The following is a 17,808-nucleotide window of genomic DNA, read 5'->3' on the forward strand; positions in this document are numbered from 1 at the left end:
TGAGTAGCTGGGACCACAGGCCACATGCCACCATGTCCAGCTAATTTTTTTGTAGAGGTGGGGTTTCACTATGTTGCCCAGGCTGGTGTGGAACTCCTGGGCTCAAGTGATCCACCCATCTTAGCCTCCCAAACTGCTGGGGTTGCAGGTGTGAGCCACTGCACCTGGCCTAGATAACCATTTTTTACAAGTCCATTTATTGAATGGTCCCTCCTTTCCCCATTGATCTGCCATACCGCTTCTATCATATATCAAAATTCCATATATGGCCAGGCACGGTGGCTCATGTCTGTAATCCCAGCACTTTGGGAAGCCAAGGCTGGTAGATCACCTGAGGTCAGGAGTTTGAGACCAGCCTGGCCAACATGGTGAAACCCCATCTCTACTAAAAATACAAAAATTAGCTGGGCATGGTGGCACACACCTGTAGTCCTAGCTACTTGGGAAGCTGAGGCAGAAGGATCACTTCAACCTGGGAGGAGGAGGTTGCAGTAAGCCAAGATCATGCCCCTGCACTCCAGCCTGGATAACAGAGTGAGACTCCATCTCAAAAAAAAAAAAAAAAAAAAAAGAAAAGAAAAAAGGAAAGAAAGAAAGAAAGAGCAAACATACGTGGGTCTGGTTTCTGAATTTTCTGCTTATCTAAAGTTTTGTATATTTATTTTAGAACAAATCCCACACTATTTTTATACACTATAGCATTATTTTCATATATGATTTTCAAAGTAAATCCTGTTATTAGTAAAACAAAATTAGATTAATAAACATTGTTTATTATGCTCGTTTTATATTTGTTAATTTTGTTAACCATCTGATCTAAAATATTTGCTTCTGGTGGCATCTATAATCCAAGTTGTGGCTTTATTTTGAAGTAACTGTACTCCTGAGATGTCTCATTACTTTGGCTTGTGAGTATATATTTCTCTGATGGTATCAGCTATTCTGTTTGAGCATTTGTAATGGAAAAAAACAGTCTGTGTCAACATCCAGTAAGCTCAAGGAGAGGGGAACGGACAAGCACTAGGGTGGAGAGATCCAAGCACCAAGCACCAGACTATTATAATAAATTGCTTAGGCTGGATATCATGCCACCAAGCAACTCTTCAGGTCAGGACCCTACCTTTAGACTCACATTATCCTCCATCCCTCAAGGAGAAGCAGTCAGAAGAGATGGCATTTCTGGATTGTAATTCACCAGCCCTAGGGGATGGAGGGTGTGGTGCAGTGGGAGAATAAATGCTCAAGGTCATCCAATCCCCACCAGTTTTCTATTTCTAAACTCTGGCTTCTGTTCTGTCCTGATCGTTATCCTTGTGGACACTTGTATCAGCAGTCTGAGCCTCTGCTTTTAATTTCCACAGAAGTCTCCTGCCCCAGGCAACAGATATACATCCAGATATACATACACATCCACACGTATACACAGTACACACATGGAAATCCACACACCAATTCAAAACAGGTCCTCCAAGATTGATCTTGGGGCATGCAGCTAATTCTTTATCTTGGCAAAAAAAAATAGGGGGTTTAGAGTTTACATACAGAACAAAATTGTGAAACAAGTATCCCCTGGGACCTGAGCTTTACTAAGACAACCCAAGATTTAAAATCTCCTTCACAATATTTACCTATCTGAGCCTCCCATCCCTATCATCCCCCAAAAGTTACTGCTCTGTTCTTTGCTTTCTTCGCATTCCATTCATCGAAGCTTATCTCTCCCCTATGCAAATACCTAATTAACCCAATTGCTATGGTCTGAATGTATGTGTCCTCTCAAAATTCATGTGTTGAAACCTAACTCCCAAAGTGATGATATTAAGAGATGGGACCTTTGGGAGGTGATGAGGTGGTGAGGGTGGAGCTCTCATGAATGAGATCAGTGCCCTTATTAAAGAAGCTGTAGAGAGACCCCTCCCCGTCTTCCATCCCATGAGGATGCAGCAAGAGACACATCTATGAGGCAGAGAGTGAGCCCTCACCAGACACTGAATCTGCTGACTCCTGGACCTTGAACCTAGCCTCCACAGCTGTGAGAAATACATTTCTATTACTTATAAATTACTCAGTCTAAGGTACTGTGTTATAGCAGCTAGAACAAACTAAGACACCAATCATGAAGCTAATGGAAAAAAATCAGACTAGCAGAGAGGAAGGAGAGGCTTTTTCTCCAGGTAAACTAAGTACATTTTAGTAGTGGCTTCTGGAAGACTGCCACACTTGCTTTGTTTAATCCAAAGGAATAAGGCTATGTAGAAGGCAAGTAGCAGTGTACTGGAGGAGATATTTTAGACAAATATAATCTTTTAGCTTTCAAATCTTACTGTGTAGAATTACATCTCCAATAATATTAATTCCTAGTAATGCTTATAAGCTAACAACAATTATAAGTCAATTTTTCCCATTGCAAGTCTCATGGGTCACAACATGCATCATGAATGAGCCCATACTGGACCTCACATAATATGGTCCCCCTCCCCTTCAGCCCCATCCCTCTCCTCCCCCGTCACTACCCAGCTGGAACACTTGCAGCTTTTTCTCATCTCAAGATACTCAGACATTTTGTCCCTGGTAAGGCTCCCTCCACGTCTCATCTCCTCACTCACTCCTGCTGATTCTTCCCATGTTCCCTTAAATTTTGTTTCCTGAAGGAAATTTATTGACCTCCAACCCCAGACTAGATCAGGACTCCTAGGAAGTTATTTTCTTTTAGAGCATTTACCACGGTTATGAATATGTAAAAGAGTGAAATTGGAGTAATATACTGGAAAGCAGAAAATAATGAATTTTTATTCAGTTTTTGAACAAATACATATTGAGGACTTACTATGTACCAGGTATTGTATTAGATACTAGGAATATTGTGAAGAAAGAGGCAGACCGCTTCATCTCACTTTAATCACCCTTTCTTGAGGATATTTCTTGGTTCTTATCACTATCTAGAACAATATCTAATTCAAGTATGCTAGCATAGTAGATCCCTTCTCAAGATCTTTCATGTTCTCTCACTCTCATCTAATTTAAGCTACAGACTTTTTTTTTTCTTTTAGAGACAGGGTCTCACTCTATTATCCAGGCTGTAGTATAGTGGCATAATCCTAGCTTACTATAGCCTCGAACTCCTGGACTCAAGTGATCCTCCTGCCTCAGCTTCTTGAGCAGCTAGGACTACAGGCACGAACCACCATGCTTGGCTTGCTCCAGACCTTTAAGCCCACCCTCCCTCCACCCTCATCTAAAGCCTCCTATTCCTCCATCCTCACACTCCCTGCAGATATCTGCTTCCTAACTCACAGAGGAAATAGATGCCAAGGTTAAACTTCCGGCACTGTGCACTACCCACTTACCAGCAAGCAAAGCTACCCTTGCTTCCTTCTCCCACCCATATCAGAGTAAAGGAGGGGTCTCCCTCCTGACTAAAGAGTCTCTTCTGCTGTATTCCCTTGCCCTCTATAGGTTGTCTCTGATCACCTTTATTTCAACCTTTCTCTTTTCTGGCTCTTTCCAGAAATGCTTAACTCTACCAGTTAAAACACACACACACACACACACATATTTTCATACACTCACACACACTCACACACACACACACACATACACACTCACCACCAAACTTCTCTTGGCTCTACATCCTCTTCTATCTTCATTCCTTCACAGACAAATTTTTTGAAAGAATGATCTACACTCATTTTTTTCATCACTTCCCACTCTAGCTTGGCTTCCGCCCCCAGGACTCTGAAACCCTCTGCAAAGATCATCAATTATCTCTTTGTCACTAAATCCAGTGAATTCCTTTCAATCTTCATCTTGCTTGACATCCTTTCAGAGACTAAAAGTACTCCTTCCACTTTGAAATTCTCATTTAAGGTCTCTTTTCCCTAGATTTAAAGGTATTTTTCCCTCTTTATCCATTCTTCTTGTTTCTCTGGTCTCTACACTTTGGTGGGGAGGGGATGTTTCTGTTTATTTGCCCACTCCTATGGTGCTGAATAAATACTGTAGGATTTTGCCGTCTCCTTCTTTTTAAATTTTCTTTAAGAGGTGAGGTCTCGCTACGTCACCCAGGCTGGAGTGCAGTAGCATGATCATAGAGCATTGCTGTCTTGAACTCCTCATCTCAAGTGATCCTCCCACCTCAGCCTCCCGAGTAGCTGGAACTACAGGTGTGCGCCACCGAGCCCAGACTCCTTCACTCTTGATACTCCCATTGAATGATACCACTCACATCCTTGACTTCAACTATCAGTACTACCAATCTCTATATTTTCACCCTAGATTTCTCCTCTGAGCCCCAAAATTACGTATCCAGAGCCCATAAATGGCAATGCAAAACATTTGACTCCTACCACAACTCATTTGGCTCCAGCATACAGACATAATATGTACTGATCTCTGCAAGTTATTTAACAGTCTTTTATTACATCCTTATATATATTAGGCTCTAATAATCAGAGGAATAAGGGCTAAATGTCTAAATGAAATAGATGATATGCTCCCTGAGGGCTGGGACCATATTTCATCTACCTTTATATGGTCAGTGCCCAGCAGAGTGAATGGCATGTGGTAAACTCTCAGTAACTGATTGCATCTGTTCATTCCAGTCAACAACCTGGGAGCAATCTTCAACATCTCTCTCCCTTCCATTCCTCACATCTTATCACGGGCACAATTGGAATTTATCACTTCAGCAGTTTCCTACCCAGTTGCAACTTTAGAATTTCTCTATAGAGGGGTTTAGGAGCAGCCGTCTGGCTGAAGGGACAGAGAAGGCCTCCCATGACCTGGCCCCAACTGTCTTCCAGTTTTATCTATGGACACTGTCATCACTGAGTCTAGATGTTCACAACTGATGATAGTTACCTGAGCATATTATGTCACTTCCTACTTTTGGGACCATTGCTCATTCTGTTTCTTCCTCTTCAAATGCTCATCCAATCTTTTTTCGTCTGGCTCTTACTAGGCCTTTATAATTCTTTTCAGCTTTCATCTTTTGGAAGCCTCCCCTGAAGACCCTTAAATTGAGCTAAGTGCCTCTCCTTTGAGCTCCCCGTCCAAATCTTTCATCTTAGCTCTCACCACATTACATTAAAATTGTTTGTGTGTCTACCCTCTTCACAACAATCTGCTGAGGTAGGCTCTATTATTGAGCACTATTTAACAGCAATTCAAGCAGAGAGAGGTTAAGCAATTTCCCCAAGGTCACCAGCTAGTAAGTAGTAGAGCCAAAGTTCACACTTAAGCAGTTGGATTTTACAACTCCCTCCCTAAACCATAAAATTCTCAAGGGCAAGGACTGCGTCTGACTTATGTTTGTATGTGTCTACCACGGTGGCTAGCACATGAATGCAATAAATGTCAAAATAAATAGTACTTGCTGAATTCTGCTAAAAAGTTTTGGAATTTCAAAAATTACTAAGATATGATCCTTACCTTAAAAGAAGTTCATGACCTAGTACAGGTGGGAAGATTAGTAAAATACTCCAATAATAGACAGGAATGAAGTAAAAGGAAAGTAACTGAGAGTTAAGTAGCTTACACATTGAAATATTGGTATTAGAATGTCAAGGTGCCTCTTTAAAATCTTTTTTTTTTTTAGACAGGGTCTTGCTCGGTCGCCCAGACTGGATTGCAGTGGTGCGATCTCAGCTCACTCCAACTTCTGCCTCCCAGGCTCAGGTGATCCTCCTGCCTCAGCCTCCAGAGTAGCTGGGGCAACAGGTGCGCACAACGACACTCAGCTAATTTTTGTAGTTTTAGTGGAGACAGGGTTTCACCATGTTGGTCAGGCTGGTCTCGAACTCCTGACCTCAAGTGAACTACCTGCCTTAGCCTCCCAAGGTCCTGGGATTACAGGCGTGAGCCACCACACCTGACCCCTGTTTAAAATCTTTTCCCAGAAGCATGAATATAGAATCTTCCTATAACTCAGAGTTATATGAAAAACCTAATCAGGCACAGTGGCTCATGCCTGTAGTCCCAACTACTCAGGAGGCTGAGACAGGTGAACTATTTGAGCCCAAGAGTTTGAGACCAGCCTGGACAACATAGCAAGACCTTGTCTCAAAAAAATAAAGGTAAAAACAACAAAAAAAAAAAGAAAAAAAAATCAAATGAAGGTGGACCAATAAATTATGGAAGTTAAACTGGAAGATGTTTAGTGACCAGGTCTAGGACTGTGGCCCAGGCTTTGCCCTATTTACCAGTTTACCAGTCCACAGTCTTGAACCTACTATGAGCCATACACTCGTACTAGGAGTGATAATACAAAGAAGACTCCAATAAAGATATAGAAAACATGTTGGTGGAATCTGTGGATAGCTTAGAAAACTAACAATTAGGTAATATGATAGGTGGCAAGCAAAGAATCAAAATGATTATTTTATCTGGAACAAGAAGCAAAATCAACAAGATGACATTTTAACTACCAGAATTTCCATTTATATTTTTAAAAAGTCAATTGCCTAAGAAAATTATAAGAGTGATGTAATACAATAATAATTGTTATTTTTAAAGACCCAAGGGTTTTAGTTGGCCTTGGCCTTAACTGTGGGATGTGGCTGCTAAAACGACAGCTAGCCCAATTTTTGGCTGAATTAATATGAACATGGAGTCCAGATCAAAGGAGTGACTGGTCAATGGCCAGTATTCTGTACTGCTTAGACTACACCTGGGCTACTACGTTCTGTTTTTTGAACAATATTTTAAGAGAGACATTGACAAACTATTATCTGGAGAAGCACAAAGATAAGGGTAAAAATAGTCAGCTAGACAGCGAAGTTGGGAATGTTTTGCCTGGAAAACTAAAGAAAGAATATGAGAATGTGTGTGTGTGTGCGCGCACGCGTGTGCACGCGCGTGTGTGTAATGTCTTACTCTAGAGAAAAGAACTAAAATCTATAGGCAGAAGTTAGAAGCAAATATGAAATCAATAATAAGGAAGTGCTTTCCATTGATGCCAACTGTCTGACAATAGATTGGGTTCCTGCATGAAGCGGTAAACCAAAGCTTAATGTCACCCATCAAATATTTAGAAATTTATGTTTCAGATAGGAAGATAGACTCATACGATACTCTTTAAGATCCCTTTCAAACTTACGGTCCTAAGAAAAGCTGTCATCTGGGAGAAGATACATAAATTTTGAAATTATTTTAAAAAATTAGAGAGAGTCATACATTCTTCATTGAGAGAAGATCCATCACAGCTAAAGCCAAACTAGGGCATGATTAGCTAAAGACCTCCCTCTTAGTCCTGCTTTTGCTGCATTCCATAAGTTTTGGCATGTTGTATTTTCATTTTCATTTGTCTCAGGATATTTTTTGCTCCCCTTCCCACCTGCCTTTTTTGAGATGAGGTCTCACTATGTTACCCAGACTGAGCTTGAATTCCTAAGCTCAAGCAATCCTTTCTCCTTGGCGTCCCAAGTAGCCGGGATTACAGGCATGCACCACACCTGCCTCTGATTTCCCTTTGATTTCTTCTTTGACCCATTGGTTGTTCAGAAATGTGTTATTTAATTTCCACGTATTTGTGAATTTTTAAATGTTTCTTCTGCTGATTTCTAGTTGCATTCCTTTGTGGTCAGAAAAGATACTTGGTATGATTTCAGTCATCCTAAAATTTTTAAGACTCATTTTGTTACCTAACACATGATCTATCCTAGAGAATCCTCCATGTGTGGTTGGAAAAAATGCGTATTTATATGTAACCATAAAAGACTCTGAATAGCCAATCCAATCTTGAGCAAGAAGAAAAAAGCTGGGGGCCTCACACTTCCTAATTTCAAAATATATTACAAAGCTACAGTAATTAAAACAGTATAGTACTGGCATAAAGACAGAAATACAGACCAATGAAACGAAATAGAAAGACCAGAAATAAACCTCCACATATATAGTCAACTGATCTTCAATAAGAGTGCCAACCATACAAAATGAGGAAAGGATAGTCTCTTCAATGAATAGTGCTGTGAAAACTGGATATTTACATGCAAAAGAATGAAACTAGACCCTTATACTATATAGAAAATCAACTCAAAATGGATTAAAGACTTAAATGGATATAAGACTTTAAATTATAAAACTCCTAGAAAAAAATGTAGGGGGAAATCTTGATATTGGTCTTGCAAATGATTTCTTGAATATGGCATCAAAAGTACAGGCAACAAAAGCAAAAATAGACAAGTGGGACTGCATTAAACTAAAAAGCTTCTGCACAGCAAAGGAAACAATCAACAGAGTGAAGAAGCAACTATGGAATTAGAGAAAAAGAATTGCAAGCCATATATGTGATAAGAGCTTAATATCCAAAATATATAAGGAACTCCTACAACTCAGTTGAAAAAAAACAACAACAAATAACCTGATTTTAAAATGAGCAAAGGAGTTGAATAGATATTTCTTCAAAAAAAGATACACAATTGGCCACTAGGTATATGAAAAAGTGCTCAACATCACTAATCACCAGAGAAATGCAAATCAAAACCAAAATGAGATAGCATCTCACACCTGTTAGTGTGGCTATTATAAAAAAAAAAAGATAATGAGTGTTGGCAAGAATATAGAGAAATCAGAACTCTTGTATACTGTTAGTAGGAATGTAAATCAGTACAGCATTATGGAAATCAGTATGGAGGTTCCTCAAAAAATTAAAAATAGAACTACCATATGATCCATCAATCCCACTTCTGGGTATTTATCCAAAGGAGTTGAAATCAGGTTCTTGAAGAGATATCTGCACTCCCATGTTCATTACAGCATTATTCACAATTACCAAGATAAACAACCTAAATGTCTATCAATAGAGGAATGGAAAGAAATACACACACACACACACACACACACACACACACGCACACACAACAGAATATTATTCAGCCTTAAAAAAGAAGGGAATCCTGCCATATGCAACAACATGGATGGACCTGAAAGACATTATGCTAAGTAAAATAAGCCAGTCACGGAAGGATAAATACTGCATGATCCCACTCATATGAGCTATCTAAAATAGTCAAACTAATAGAAACAGAATAGAATGGTGTTGCCTGGGGCTGGGGAGTAGGGAGAAATAGCAAATTGTTCAACGGGTGTAAAGCTTCAGTAATTCAAGATGAACAAGTTCTAGAGATCTGAACAACATAGTGCCTATAGTTAATAATATTGTATTGTACACTAAAAAATTTAAGAGAGTAGATCTCAAGTGTTCTTACCAACCTCTGCCCAGCCCCCAGCCCCTGGCACACACACAGGAGCAGGGGGGAGCTTTTGGAGGTGACGGATATATTTATTACTTTGATACAGGTGTATGCATATGTTCAAACTCATCAAATTGTATACATTAAATATGTGCATCTCATTATATATTAAGTATACCTCAATAAAGCTATTTTAAAAATAAAAGTACTAAAGAAAGTTTTCTAAACTTCAGTCCTCTAGTTTATTTCCATAATAGTACCTTATATGTAGTGGCATCCACATGTTCACTAATGTGACTAATTGATGTTTGTTTCATGAATAGCTGTACTTTATACTAATAAGAAGCCCTGGGAATGAGCACAGATCAGTGATTTGGGTTTTCTTGTGTACTTTCTGTATTTGTTAATATAAAAGGCAAAGTATTCATTCTAGCTTTGTAATCTATTTTTTCTAAGCAAAGTTGTCTAATAAAGATTTCATCAGTATTTTATTTGAACTAAATCTAAATCCAGGCCTAAGCCAATTTTTTTTTTTTTTTTTAATGGAGTCTCACTCTGTTGCCCAGGCTGGAGTGAAGTAGTGAAATCTCAGCTCACTGCAAGCTCCACCTCCTGGGTTCACGCCATTCTCCCACCTCAGCCTCCCCAGCAGCTGGGATTACAGGCGCCTGCCACCACACCGGGCTAATTTTGTTTTTGTATTTTTAGTAGAGACAGGGTTTCACCATGTTAGCCAGGATGGTCTCGATCTCCTGACCTTGTGATCCGCCTGCCTTGGCCTCCCAAAATGCTGGGATTACAGGCATGAGCCACTGCACCTGGCTAAGCCTATTATTATATTGACTTTCCTTCAGTCTTGAAATGATAAAACAGTAAAAATGTAGATATTGTTCACTATCAAGGAGACAAATGGTACATATTTTTTTTTCAAGTTCACAGGCTGTCTGCTTCAGCAAAATAATATACAGCATTGTGAGCCATGAAGTCTTCTTTCCTCACATTTCAGATCACTTTTTCATTACCTCTTTGCTAACTCCTCTCCTCATTCCACATTTTTATTTATAATCCACTTTATTCTAAGTATGTTATATAATTAATTCTTAGTCTCTCACTATCTTACTTCTTTCTCGGTGTACACCTTTTTTTTACCTTTTGAAGTGTTATGTTAACATTTTTTAACCAACTCAATGCTAAATATCATAGACTCACAGCATCAGCTGGGAATGCTGCATCTGAAAGCTCAATCAAAAAGGAATTTGGTGACTAGAATGCTTTACCTCACTGATACTAAAACCAGAGATGGAAAAGAAAGATGGGGATTGTATGAAGCTCTCTTTCTTCTCCTTCGCCCTCTTATCTTTTATTCTTATTTCCTGCGGATGGTGTGTGTGTGTGTGTGTCTCTGTGTGTGTGTGTGTGTGTGTAGGGAAAGAGAAAGAGGAGGAGAAAGAGGGAGAGAGGAAAAGGAAAGCAGGAGTTGAATATTAATAATTGCTAAAATGTATACAGCTATCATTTAATTGGAAACAAAAGTACATAAGAGACATACCCGGTTGAAATAGGACAGGGATGAGTAGGTCTTTTGCATTAAGGAAACAGAGTTGAATCACAGAATCCAAGATTGCAGTATTCTAAATTAGTCCACATATATGTGTTTCTTCAGGGTTTCATTTACAGCCTACCAGTAACACTGAGTAGCACACCCACTACATTTCCACATGAGTAAGGCTGATTTTTGGCACAGCCCCTTCTGTCTCTTCCCTCTTTCTGGTCTCCTGTTCTCTAACTTGTAGACACCCAGTATGCTCACACTGAACTCTGGCTTTCCAAAACCTTTTGGTACTCTCTGTCTTTCCTTTTTCTTCTTTCCAGCCCCAAATCAATTCTTATTCCCAGACTGTGTAAGTAGGTGTTTGGCCTGGTTATCTAATTTAAATACTCAAATGATCCATTTCCGTTCAATAGGTATACTTTAAAGGATGAGGTTGTTCACTGAGCGGGCCTCCATGAGTATTTTCTGTTTCTTGGGTAAGTGGCTTTTCATCAGATTCCCAAAGGAACCCGCCCCCAGAACAATTAAAATACAATCATCTGACTGGGCGCGATGGCTCACACCTGTAATCTCACCACTTTGGGAGGCCAAGACGGGCAGATCACAAGGTCAGGAGATGGAGACCATCTTGGCCAACATAGTGTAACCCCGTCTCTAGTAAAATACAAAAAATTAGCTGGGTGTGGTGATGCGTGCCTGTAATCCCAGCTACTTGGGAGGCTGAGGCAGGGGAATTGCTTGAACCCAGGAGGCAGAGGTTGCAGTGAGCTGAGATCATGCCACTGCACTCCAGCCTGCCGACAGAGCAAGACTCCGCCTCAAAAAAAAGAAATCATCTAAGTGGCAAAATGCACATGGTTACTATTTCTGAACTGGTATACATATGTAGGTTCCTAGCCTAAGTAGAATACCTCTCACCTAGTTGGAGGACCACTCATATACCACACCCATCAATCCAGAAATCTGATCAGTCTTACAGCTTTCTCCCATTTCTCCCCTCACTTTTGCAAACAACATACCTCATGGTAGAATAAGGTATTGCTTGGGGACAGTGAAAAGCAGAAGCACAGTGAGCAGTGGAGGGCCCAAAAGCATCTTGCGCTAAAAAAAAAAAAAAAAAAAAAAATATATATATATATATACAAATTTTAAAATAAAATAAATATACAATATATTAATTTTCATTAAAAAATTAAAACTACAGAAAAGTTGCAAGAATGGTACAACCATCTACCATATACCCTTTTACCTATTTTATCAATTTAACATTTTGCCACATTTGCCTTATCTATCTGTGCTAAACTACTTGAGAGTAAGTTGCATATATCAGAAGTTTTTTGTTTTTTTTTTTTTTTTGTTACAGTCTCACTCTGTTACCCAGACTGGAGTGCAGTGGTATGATCTCAGCTCACTGCAACCTCCGCCTCCCAGGTTCAAGCGATTCTCCCACCTCAGCCTCCAGAATAGCTAGGATTACAAGCGAGTGCCACCACACTCAGCTAATTTTTGTATTTTTAGTAGAGACAGGGTTTTGCCATGTTGGCCAGGCTGGTCTTGAACTCCTGACCTCAAGTGATATGCCCACCTCGGCCTGCCAAAGTGTTGGGGTTACAGGTGTGAGCCACCACGCCTGGCCAAAAATTTCATACTAACTAGTTTAGTGTGTATCTCTTAACAAGGGATACTCTCTCTTATAATCACAGTACAATTATAAAATTCAAGAAGTTTAACACTGAAAGAGTATTTTATCTAATATGTAATCCATATTCAAATTTCAGTAGTTATTCTGATATATTCCTTTATAGCATGTTTTTCCAAGATCACATGTTGCCTTTAGTGCCATGCCTTTCTAAATCCCTTAAATCTAGAATGGTTCCTCAGTCTTTCTTTGACTTTCATGACACTGATGTTTTTTAAGGATACAGGTCAGTTGTTGGGTAGAATTTTTCTTAGTTTGCATCTTTCTGATTGTTTCTAGATCATAATATGTATTTTTGACAGGAATACTACATAAGAGATATTGTAACCTCAGTGGCTCACGTCAGGAGGCTCATCATGTCATTTTATCACATAATTGGTGACATTAACTTTGATCATTTGGTTAGGGTAATGTCTGTCAGATTTCTCCACTGTAGAGGTACCTCTGTGAACCCTTTATCATGAATAAGAAACCCAAAGACTGTGCAAATATCTTGTTCCCCAGCCAAATTTTACTCAATGATTTAAACATCTATTCATAATTCTTGTCTGAATCCATTATTACTGTAATGGCTGCCAAATGATTTGCTAATTGTCATTTCTTCTAACATATATTAGTTGGCATTCCACCGTCATTTCACTTCTCCCCCCTTTATTTTTCTATTTAAAAGTTTTAAAGTAAGTATGCTCTACGATTCTTTTACAAAATTCAATGTGTTAGAATCGATTTCTGTCATTATTCATTTATTCATTTATTGAGACAGAGTCTCGCTCTGTCGCCCAGGCTGCAGTGCAGTGGCATGATCTCCTCTCACCGCAACCTCTACTTCCCGGGTTCAAGCAATTCTCCCTGCCTCAGCCTCCCGAGTAGCTGGGATTATAGGCGCCCACTACCACGCCCGGCTATTTTTGCATTTTTAGTAGAGATGGGGTTTTACCACGTTGGCCAGGCTAGTCTTGAACTCCTGACCTCAGGTGATCCGCCCACCTCGGCCTCCCAAAGTGCTGGGATTACAGGCGTGAGCCACTAAGCCCGGCCCATTATTTATTCTTGATACTCAAATTGTCTCAGATTTGGTAAGGGGGGAGCACCTTGGAGTCATCTCCTCTCTTTTGACATATCTTCCTTGACCTAGCCAAGAAATCTCCCTGCTTTAAGGCGCAGGATCTTTCAAGGGCATTTTATACTTTCCCTGTCTCTGCCCTCGAATGAGCCATCTCGCCACGGAGTCTGGCTCCTTTAGGTGGAGAATGGTATTTAGAAACCAAGATAGGAAGGCACATGATAAATTTCAGAATATTGAAGTGTCACTGTCCCTATTTCCTTGAGTCACATTTGGAAGCGTGGTGTGATTTATAATCCTACCTCTACCATTGCCTGTGTGACCTTGGCAATTCCCTTTATTCCTTGCGGTCTGCTTTGTCCTTTGGGGGAAAAAATTGGATTAGAGAAATATTTTTAACCGTTTTCACGGTCACCAACACGTTTGGGAATCTGACAGAAGCTACGGGTCCATCTCTCCAGAGACATGCTCACATAAGCAAAAACTGGCCTGTGTTTTAGGGGGTTCCGGACTCCGAAGCTCACATGAGGCTCCAAATCTCTGGATTAAGTGATCTCCAAGATCTCTTCAGCGCTGACATTGACATTCTGTGAGTCTATAAGCCACCGCACTGCTGTCAGAATGACTCCTCGGAGACATCAAAACGTGGAGGGTTTTATTATATATAGCAACGAGAAGAGAAAAGGACACAAAGAAAGGAGCCTGTGAGCAACGCATTGCTCAGCCACAGTTCTTTGCCGGTGCCAAATTTAGGGCGCGCTGTACTTGTAGGTGAGAGGTTTTGGCGGGAAGGACCCCGGGTGGGCGGAGAACGCCGGGGCGGGGAAGGAGATCGCAGGCCGCATCCAGGTTTCTGCACCCCTACGCACGGTCCGCCAGGGCTCGCTCTTACCCTTCGCCTGGAAGGCCGAGGAACGTAGCGGGCCGAGCGGCGACCCCGCCCCTGGCAGCGGCGAGGCGGAGGGGCAAGGGGAGGGCGTCTGAGCCCGGAACGAGCGCGCGGGCCAGGCCAGCGCCCCTCCCCGCGCGCCGTCCCCCACTCTCCAGCAGCCGACGTCGGCGGTGCTTTGGTCGCCATGGTGACCAATCCAGGCCCGGGCCCGCCCCCGCCCCCCTGCCCCGGCCCCCTGACGTCGGCGCACGTCAGCGGCGGCGCGCGCCTGGCTGGGCCCTGCGGAGCGGGAGGGAAGGAGCGAAGGAGCAAACCGAGCGGCCGTCGCCCAAGCCGAGCCGCGCTGCCAGCCCTCCCGCTCGCGCTCCTGTCCGCCGTGTCTAGCAGCGGGGCCCAGCATGGTCATGGCGGATGGCCCGAGGCACTTGCAGCGCGGGCCGGTCCGGGTGGGGTTCTACGACATCGAGGGCACGCTGGGCAAGGGCAACTTCGCCGTGGTGAAGCTGGGACGCCACCGGATCACCAAGACGGAGGTGCGGCCCGGGGTTCGGCGGGAGCGTCCAAGGCGAGGGTTCGGGAGAGGAGCTGCTTACCGAGAGGGGCGGCCGCAGTGGTGGGACTGGGGAGACCCGAGAGGCCGCCTCACTGGCGGAGGCGAGCGGGCCTGGGACTGTGAGGACCCAGGAGGTGCAGGGGGTCGGTGAGCAGCGAAGGGATCGGGCCCGGGCACCCGGAGCCGAGTGTCGTCCGACTGGAAACGCAACCAGCCGGGGCTTAGCTTTCCCCTACGCCACCCGCGGTGGCCACCCGGAATTTCGCCCAGAGCCCCCCACCCGAGCCGTGACCTGGTCTGTGGCCTCCGCTCCGGAGCCCAAGTTCCGCGTCTTCCCTGCTTTCGGCTGGGGGTGGGGTGGGAGGGGAAGTCTCGGTGTTCCCAGGCTGCGCCGTGAGAGACGTCGCCTGCCCGAGGAGGGGACCGCCTGCGCTTGAGCTCCGCGGATGGGGGCTCGTGCGGCCCCCGTGACCCCGGTGCCCCTCCCCTGCCCGACGAGGAGGGGCCCGGTGGCTGGGAATGCCCCCACGGCCACTGTCCATCTCTTCTCCTTCCTTTTGGCCCACGGTGTCTCTGATTTGGTGTCTGGCTAGCTTGATCTCTTGCCTGGGGCATTTCCATTTAATGCTCCAGACAATAGAACTGGTTAAAATGGTCATCTCTGCACTTGCACAGTGGGTGGGTTGGACAGAAGTCTAGGGTTGTCCCTGTACCAGGTGTGCATTCTGGCTGTAATACGCATTCTTTAAACCATATCAGATTCTGCCTCTACTCATAAAGCCCTCAACTGCTTCCTGACGGTGAATCCTGCACCCTCTTCATTGCACATTCTAATGCACCGCACATATTCTCTCACAAGTCTCTGTTCTTACCTAACCCGCCCCCCTTCCTTCCACTGCCTCAAGCTGCTCTCCTCAGGGTCTCTATTTTAAGACGTGCAAATTAAATACCTTAGAAGAACGGTAGAAACAAAACCATTCTTTAGAATAAAACCTAGTGGTTTTGACGTACTCTACTCTGCCTTATTGTAGTTCCTCCTGGAGTTTCATCCTTTTCCTGTTTGTTTGCCCTCCAGTTTTGGTCCTATTCTGCTTTTTCCCTTGTTAGTACAAATGTATTAGAGTTTGAATGTAGAATAAAGTAGGACTTCTTTTCAGAATGACTTATGTAAGGCGAAGGGCACTGGAAAACCTGAGTGATTTTTGGAGTTGCAGTTGTACTTAGAAGTTTTGCTTAATCCCATTTCCAAAAGGAAGGGGTATATGTCATTTTGTCTTCTTTACTTTTTGCCTTCCCCTGCTGGTCCTGAAGCAGTCCAAATCTATCTTTTAGAATCAGGACCAAGGTCAGATATTTCATTCTCACAGATTTACCAGTTAGCAATTTAAGTTGTAATGATAATGGTAACTTCACTATAGTGATATTGCTAAATCTTTGCATAGTTTAATCTGATCCCAGCATTTTTTAAAATGAAGAAATTGGTTCCATTCCTCTGAAGAGCCATGGCCTAATGCCATGCCATTTCCCTTTAAGTTACATAAAAGAAGACATTTTAAATGCATGTTTTATGAGTCCTTGCTTAATGACTTTCTAAAAACAAACACATTGTGAGTTATAGAGAGGTTCTACAAAACTTTTGAACTATAGTATATCGTGTGGTTGAATTCCAAATCCATCAGTTCGTAATATTTTTTTCTCAGCTCTTACTGGGATTAGTAGCAAGATTTAATTAAGTCATCTATTATTTATCAGGTCAGATTTAGTTAATACAGTAAGAGCTGCTTAAGTGGAGTGACTGACACTTTCTCTTGAGGTTGACAATTCAAATGGTGTCCGTTTTAAACTGATATATCTTAAAGAGCTAGGGGGCACTATGGAGTAATATCGTGGTTTGGCTGTCAGAGTGAGATCAATGCATTCATTTGTAATTGAAGCAAGCAATGGTCAGATCCTGAAAGAGGATCGATCCTAAATCGTGTGTGTAGTATATATGTGTAGAATTATTTACGTTAAATGCTAAATGTTTAGTTCACAGAACCCATTTCCCTGTGCTTTTCTAAAGAAGCTGTTATTAACATATAAAAAAAATAGTGTGAATGTGAATTTGAGATGGTTGAGTGTGAGTATCTGTGGAGATTTGGTGGGTGTGATTGGAGATATTAAGGTAGAGAGAGATAGGTGAAATGTCAAAGCAATCGTTGAACAGAAGAGTTCTGTAGATCTCTAGCTTGTAAAGTTGCTCTGAATTTTTTTTTTTTTTTTGAGACAGAGTCTCACTCTTGTTGCCCAGGCTGGCTGGAGTGCAATGGTGCGATCTCGGCTCACTGCAATCTCTGCCTCCCGGGTTCAAGCGATTCTCCTGCCTCAGCCTCCCAAGTAGCTGGGATTACAGGCGCTCACCAGCATGCCCGGCTAATTTGTGTCTTTTTAGTAGAGACAGGGTTTCACAGTGTTGGCCAGGCTGGTTTCGAACTCCTGACAAGTGATCCACGGCCTCAGCCTCCCAAAGTGCTGGGATTACAGGCGGGAGCCGCTGCGCCTGGCCCAATTGTTTCTTAAAGTATTCCATGGGAGTAACAATTCCATTGTTAATGAAGTTTTTTACAGCAGTTATTTATCCTTATTCGAATTCACTGGATAAATGTTTGTGTGTTTTTGATAAATACAACTACCTTAAAAACTATAAGATATGTAGTGAAAACCTTTGTTTTAAATTGAGTTTTCATTGCAGAATATACTACGGTAGTTATAGTGGAACAATGAATATGGTATAAAAATAATATCAGCAAAATATCCCAATTATTGACAATAAAAGTTTCTTCATATACTATGCTTTAACATAGATACACGTTTGTGTGTTT

At 42.2% G+C, this 17,808-nt stretch overlaps 1 protein-coding gene across 2 annotated transcripts in view; it reads left to right on the forward strand.

Moving 5' to 3' along the window:
• The first annotated feature begins 14,637 nt into the window (after positions 1-14,637).
• Positions 14,638-17,808, forward strand: part of SIK2 (salt inducible kinase 2) — a 127,293-nt gene continuing 124,122 nt past the window's right edge. The window contains exon 1 of one of the 2 annotated variants that reach the window (XM_023208208.3): positions 14,638-14,927. In XM_023208208.3, coding sequence (XP_023063976.1) covers positions 14,793-14,927 — 135 coding nt within the window. In that variant the 5' untranslated portion in view covers positions 14,638-14,792. The remainder of the gene's footprint in view (positions 14,928-17,808) is intronic. The other variant, XM_023208207.3, reaches the window with a different exon arrangement.

This window comes from Piliocolobus tephrosceles, chromosome 13 (genome assembly GCF_002776525.5).
Source record: "Piliocolobus tephrosceles isolate RC106 chromosome 13, ASM277652v3, whole genome shotgun sequence".
Classification (NCBI taxonomy): domain Eukaryota; kingdom Metazoa; phylum Chordata; class Mammalia; order Primates; family Cercopithecidae; genus Piliocolobus; species Piliocolobus tephrosceles.